The following is a 7,807-nucleotide window of genomic DNA, read 5'->3' on the forward strand; positions in this document are numbered from 1 at the left end:
GCCCCAGGCACAAAACTGGCACAACTCTGGCACAACTCTCTGAAAAATGGCTGGGCATTGGGTGCAGCACATTCGGCGTGCCCGCGCACATCACGCGCACGCGTGGATGGCGCTTCCTGGAAGAATGGCGCGTACGCGCCAAGTGCGCCTACGCGCGGGGGATTATTCTGCTAAAAATTTTCTAAGTTAAAAACTGCAGAATTTACAGATTCAACCCCCAATCTTCCGACGGTCATAACTCTCTCATTTTAAATCATTTTTCACCCGTTCTTCAAACGGCATGGACATCCCGGATCCAATTTTATTTCTAAACAGATTTGGCACAAATCAAAGATCCGTAGTCCAAGTTATGTCCCGTCAAAGTATGCCCAAAAACCATGTTTTCATTCAAAACCACAAAGTGCCATTTTCAAAACAAGCCACTTTCAACTCTTTTCAAAATCAATCAAAACATGCCAATTTCAACCCTTCTCTTTGAAATCATTCGAAATGTACCAAAATCAACAACAAGCCATCCTCAACTCACACATTGACATTTTACCAAAATTTCCAAAACTACCTCCAACCATTTTAACACTTCTTAATCAATGGCTAAAGGACAAACACAATCTCATGTCATACATCATTCTCACCCCAATTTCCAATAATATTAATTTCCAAATCAACCATCATTATACATGATCAACATCATACTCACCATCAACATGGTACCACCCATCAATTCAACCTCAATCACCCATCAAGCATATATCACAACATGCATTTCTCATACATCACACAATCAAGGCATCAATATTCATAATCACATATATGAACACATCATATATCTCAACCATTCAACAACACCAACAATTCAATGCCTATCTTAGGGCCTCTAGCCTAAGTATTTCCTACCACATTACATATTAGATACGGGAAACCAAAACCATACCTTAGCCGATTTCCCAAGCTCAACCGGAGCACTTCCAAACCACTTGTCCTCAAGCTCTCAAGGTCTCAACACCTCCAAGAACAGATTTTATCACACAAAACCCTCTTCCAAGCTTTCCAAAAACACCAATCAAGCTCCAATATTCACATATACACAACCTAAGCCACAATCATCATACCCATACACAACATCTCAATACCCAAACATCATAAAATCAATAAATTACACTAGGGTTGAGTATCTTACCATTCTATAAAATTGGTACCGAAATTCTCGTCTCAATCTCCTCTATCACATTTAGCCATAAAAATAACATTTTTGGCTTTCTAGAATAAATTTTTATTTATGGGTTAATTAGCCGTTAATTAACTGGGTCTTACAATATTCAAGAACATTGACCACGGAAGGAAACAAAGAAATTAATCTAAGTATAGTTCCATAGTGTGAACCCCATCTAGTATCTCCAGCTCTTTTCAAAGCTATTTCTTGATTCAAACCACGTCCACTAGCAATTTCTCCACTTTGTAATGCTTCAATTGTCTTAGTCATCTGACTATCACGAAGCATATCTCTTCGTTTACATGAAGCTCCAACAACATTGCACAAATTGGTTAACAAATTGAAAAGCAAAGCAATTTCAACTTGTTTTTTTGCAACCGTTACAAGAGCTAACTGAAGTTGGTGAGCAAAGCAATGTACATAGAAAGCATAAGAATTTTCTTTCAATATCAAAGTTTTTAAACCATTAAATTCTCCTTGCATATTACTTGCACCATCATATCCTTGGCCACGTACTCTTGATAAACTTAAATTATATGTTTCTAATAATGACTCCAATGCTAATTTTAGAGATAAAGCATTAGTATTAGAAACATGAACAAGACCAAGAAAATGCTCCCTAACTTGCCCTTCTTTATTCACATACCTTAAACAAACTGACATATGCTCCTTAATAGAAATGTCGCGGGCTTCATCAACCAAAACAGCAAACAATTCATCCCCAAGATCATTAACAATAACTTTTGTCGTTTCACTTGCAGCAGCTCTTACAATATCTTTTTGAATTGAGGGAGCTCTTAGTTTAAGATTCCCACGAGCATTTTTGAAAGCACTCCCAATCTCTTCATTATGTTGCGCAAGAAAGTTTAGAAGTTCCAAAAAATTTCCTTGATTAACAGAATCATCTGTCTCATCATTACCACGAAAAGCCAATCCTTGTCGCAAAAGAAATCTAATACAATCAATTGTGGCTGTCAAATGAATTTGATAATTCTTTTTAGCTTGCTCAGATTGTTTTTCAATAGCAACACTAATGTGTTGTTTTGGTTTCATAAGTGCTTCACATTTTCTCCAAGCTTGATTATGAGCACTATCATGAATCCCAACATGAGTTTGTAATCTCTCCCTTTTTTTCCAATTTGAAAAGCCATTGGTTACAAAAGCATCGCCACCTTCAGTCTCAGGTTTCATAAGATAACAACAAAGACAAAAAACAGCATCTTTTGATATACTATACTCTAACCAATTTCCATAATCATCAAACCAATTAGGATTAAATCTTCGAAAAGAAGAACCACAAGCAGTTTGCGGAAAATCATGATTCCTTGGTTGACAAGGACCTTTTTGCAAATATGCACATCTAACTTTGTCTCTGTCATTCGGATGATAACTTGAAATCTTTGGTCGTTGTCCTGGATCTGCTATGAGACTCTCTACTTCAAATTGTAGCCAATTGTAGATGGCTGAGCTTTGATGTATAGAGTTCATGCTTTGGAAGCTAGGAATGAATGATCAGAAAGTACTTTAAAGTGCTTGCTATAGAAACTGAAAGCTATGTACTGTAAGCTTCTAAATCATTATCCCTTCTAAGATTTATATCATAATCCCCTGATTCCCATCTCATTCTTATTCATATCATAGGTCCCTAGATCTGTGTTTCTTTATTTTCGAAATAATTCTTCTACTATAGAAAAATGTCAAGCCAATTACATCATAACACAATTACATCAGAACAATTCTTCCATCAGAACACAATTACATCATAACTCCATTAAAATTCCATCAGAACACAATTGTTAATTAACAAAATAACCAACAATTATATTAGAACTCTATCAGTCTATCAGAACACAATTACATGATTTACATCAGAATAAATTCAATCACATCAAAACAAATTAATCAACTATATCAAATTGAATGAATTAATGAACTATATCAAATTAATGAACTATATCAACTTAATAACAATGCAGCAAATAAGAATAAAAACTGAATGAAGCAGGGTACCCAACGGCAGAACTAGCGGCACCCAGGACCCAGGCACCCAGCGACAGAACCAGCGGCAGAACCAGCGGCATAGCGGCACCTAGCGGCAGAACCAGCGACACCCCGCACACCCTGAACTGCTGAAGACAGAACCAGATCTACACGCCGAAGAAACGGGAAGATAGAACCAAACGAGGATTTAAGGCTTGCAGCTGTGAAGACCGAGGAAGAAGAAGAAGAAGAAGAAGAAGAAGAAGAAGACCTCACCATACACCAGACGCTGAAGGAACGCAGCGCCAGAACCAGACGCGGGCACGCTGCGATGCAACGAGAAACCGACGGAGCCGACGCGGGAGAAAGACTGAACAGAGTGGGCGAGTGGCGGTAGACGACACGACAGTAACTGAGGGCTGGAGTCTGGAAGCGGTCAAGCGGAGGTTGGAGGCTGGAGCAGAAGAACAAAATTGAAAAAGGGAAGGAGAAGGGTTAGCTGATTAGGGATTAGGAGGGTGGGCAGTGGGGTCAAAATAAATTTAATAGTGGGGGCAAATTAGACAATTCACTAAGAACTATTAATTAATTTTTCCAAATTCACTGGGGGCAGTTGCCCCCACTGAGTGCTGAGTAAATCTGTCCCTGGTGTTGGGTGTTTGTTCGAAAATGATGTCGTGCTAGTGGCAGCAACAGTGACAGCAAAAAGGTAAGGATGAGACTGAAAATGGAGGAGTGGCAGTGAGAATAATTTTATTTTAACAAATTTAATAATTTTATTTTTTGTTGTGTCATCCAAAATGGCCACATCACACAATAACATGTCACTGCCCTCCACCATCGCCGAAAAAATTATTCAAGCGACGGAAGATTAGAAATGACAACGGAATTTTATATTAATTTGTACAAATGACTCATTAAAAAATTGGAGTGTACACCTGTCTACCTATAAAAATTCTTGTGTACTTTTGTTTATTTTTCCTTCTTTTAAAATTTTTTGACCTAACTACTATTTGTTTAATCAATTTGGGTTGGTCTAATGATTAGCTTATTAGTCCGTTTAAAAAAAATGTTAAAAGTCCAAATTTTATTTTGTGCATGCAGCAACTTATTAGCCAACAACAAATTTTAAATGAAACTCAAATTCATAACGGAATAGTCTTTGACCTGCCAGATTAGATCAACAAAAAAAATATTGTTTGTTTTACAAAATACATTATATGTCAACTATCTAATGCAATTCACTTGTAACTATTTCAAAAGCAAAATTCAGTTTGATTCCCTAATAAATAAAAAAAGTGAATAATTTTAAACTACGAGATATAAATAATTAATTTTTTTAAATTAGTGGGAAAAAAAATCGAAAACTGATATGCTAAATACGTATAGGAAAAGATTGGAAACTAATTTTTTTTTCAACTAACTATTTGTTCAACGTTTTTGTTTTCTTTTAAATTTTTTTCCCTCTTCTTTCTTTCTATTTAATTTTTGATAAGTTATTCTTTGTTGAGTATTGTTGGTTAAAAAGTTAATTTTCTAACAAAATTAATTTCTCTATGTCTATGCTTGAAAAATATAATAAGATAAGAAAAAATTATTTTTTAAAGAGAATTGAGTTGAATTTAATTTTTAATTTTTACCATAATTTTCATTTTTGGAATGAACTTATTTAACATGGAATAGATTTGAACTAAGTTTTTATTTTGATAATTTTAACCTTATTACTTATATTATTCTTTTAACTTTTTTTTCTTTTTCAACACTAACAAAAAAATGGAAAGTGATGCTATTGTGAAAAAAATGTATTCAAAATTTTCTTATTCAAAACAGTAAAAGTGAGTACAATATATATACACTTGTGTGAAATAAACAATTCATCAAATCTTTTAAAAAGTCTATAAAATTCCTAATAGCTAACAAAATTGTGATGACTCACTATTTGAGAATAATGTATATAAACATGTCAGAGAAAGAAAAAAGAGGGAAAGAAAAAACTGATTATGTTTCTTGGGCTTGATATTGGGCATGTGAAGATGATTGATTCAATATCCCCCGCAAGCCGGAGGATGGTATATGCTAACAATCCCCAACTTGAAAAGATTGGCATGAAATGATTCAGTAGGTAAAGGTTTGGTGAATATGTCCGCCAACTGTTGAGAAGAAGAAACAGGAAGTAACTTCACACCCGCTTGAACTTTCTGTCAAACAAGATGACAATTGACCTCAAGATATTTGTTCCTCTCATGAAACACCGAGTTGGCAGCAATATGTAAAGCACTTGGGTTATAACAAAATAGGACAAGGGGTCGGTCACAAGAAATTTGAAGAAACTAGAGTAGATTCAGTATCCGTAACACTTCACAAGTTGTATTGGATAAAGCATGATACTTAGCCTCGGTTGAAGAGTGAGCAACTGTTTTTTGTTTCTTAGTCTTCCAAGACACTAAAAATTCCCTAAGAAAAAGCAAAACAATTAGAATGGCAGGTATGAAGGCATCCGACCCAATTAGAATCACTGAAGCCACATATATAAAGAGTAGAGTAACAAGAAAAAACAGATCTCTGTCCAGACTACTCTTGAAAAGGAGAAGCCTTGAACTGATCAAAGAACCCGCATTGCAGTTTTGTAGTGAACTTGAGAAGGAGAAGCCTTGAACTGATTGAGTTGCTGAGTTGCATATATCATGTCAGGCCGAGTAGTGGTCAAGTAAACCAAGCGGCCAACAAAACAGCGGTAAATAGAAGGACATGAGAGAAGAGAGCTATCGTCTTGGAAAAGTTTAACAATACTATTCATAGGTACAAAAATAGGTTTAGCACTAAGCAAACTAGAATCATTCAACAAATCAAGGCAGTATTTATGTTGGGATAAAGAGATACCCTTGGAGGAATGAACAACCTTAATGCCTAAAAAATATTTTAATGTACTAAGATCTTTAATCTTAAAGTTGCAGTCTAAAATCCATTCAATAGAAGTTTCAACAACATAATTCTTAGTAATCACTATTCCATCAACATATACTAATAAAATGCAAATTTCATTGCCCAGTAACTAAACAAAAAGACTATAATCAAAAGTAGTTTGCTGATAACCATAGAAAAAGAGAAGAGAGAAAAGCTTGTCATACCAGATTCTACTAGACTGTCTCAACCCATAGAGAGATTTAAGAAGCTTGCAATACTGATTTGGATGGGTTGAATTGGTACCGAGAGGAAGAGTCATATAGACAGTTTCTGTCAAGTCTCAGTGCAGAAAAGCGTTATTGAGATACAGCTGCTGAATTGACCATCTCTTCATTGATTCTAAGGCCAAAACAATGCGGATAGTTGTTGGCTTTACTACCAGAGAAAAAGTTTCTAGGAAATCTACCCCTTCATTTTGTGTGAAACCTTTCGCTACAAGCTGGGTCTTATAGCGTTAAGAAGAACCATCCGGTTGGCATTTAAATTTGTAAACCCAATGGCATCCAATAGGTCGGACTTTTGGAGGACAATCCACTAGTTCTCAGGTCCTGTTTAGCTTCAAGGCAGCAAGTTTCTCATTCATGACAGACTGCCAATGAATAACCTTAATAGCTTCCTGGAAAGTTCTTGGCTCACATTCAGAATACAAAGATGAGATAAATCTATTGTGAGAAGTAGAGAGAAAAGTAAGAGAAAAAACAGAAAAGAGGGGATACCTAGTTCTTGAGGAAGCAAGAGTTTGAGAAGCAAGATATGAATTGCATATGAAATAAAAAAGGTAAGGGGGTGATCGTGGTTGGCATTGGCTCCGGCGAGGTGCAAGGTCAGTAGCTGGCAAAGAGGGAATTTGGGTAAACGAGAATGTGTGATCATGAACAAAAGGGGAAGGAGAATCACTCGGAAATGAAGGAGGGATAGGGGATTGCGGTTGTAGAGGTTGGGTGAGAAATGAGGGCATCCGTGGAAGATGATGAAGGTGATTGCTGATTTATTGGGTGATCATATGATAGTGTTTGTGAGTGTTGAATGGGTAATGAATCATGAGTGATTGTTTGAGGTCCAATAGGAAAGGAGGTAGTGTTTGATAGGTGAGGAGTGTTAGGGCTTGGGCTTGCTAAAAAAGGAGAAGGAAAAGAAAAGTCAAGGCTATGAAAGTGAAAATGATTGGTCCCAGGGTGATTTTTGGACAAAGAAAAAATGAGTTCATGGAAAATAACATTTCTGGACACTATGATTTTCTTTTGATACAAAAGATAGACAATATATCCTTTAAAAGTATTTTAATAACCAATGAATACAGCCTTTTGCGTTCTGGGATCAAATTTAGAATGTTAATTATGAAGAGTGGAAATAAAACATAAGCAACCAAAAACCTTTAAATCCTCAAAATTAGGTAGTTTATGAAATAAAATTTCAAAAGGGATTTTAAATTTGAGAATGGAAGATGGAACTCTATTAATTAAATAAACAACATAAAAAATGGCATTACACCAAAAAGTAATTGGTAAATTTGATTGAATCATAAGAGCACGGGCAATATTTAAAATATGTTAATGTTTTCATTCAACTTTTTTGTTTTATTTGGGAGTTTTAACATAACTACGTTGATGAACTATGTAAATTCCGGATAATTAATAATTAACCAATAAATTA

General features: G+C 35.5%; 1 protein-coding gene across 1 annotated transcript; it reads right to left on the minus strand.

The window, feature by feature from the left end:
* LOC107636770 (zinc finger MYM-type protein 1-like) lies at positions 1,286-2,698 on the minus strand. The gene has a single exon (XM_016340259.1). It carries the CDS (start codon positions 2,696-2,698, stop codon positions 1,286-1,288), a length of 1,413 nt encoding a protein of 470 aa, XP_016195745.1.

This window comes from Arachis ipaensis, chromosome B04 (genome assembly GCF_000816755.2).
Source record: "Arachis ipaensis cultivar K30076 chromosome B04, Araip1.1, whole genome shotgun sequence".
NCBI lineage: Eukaryota > Viridiplantae > Streptophyta > Magnoliopsida > Fabales > Fabaceae > Arachis > Arachis ipaensis.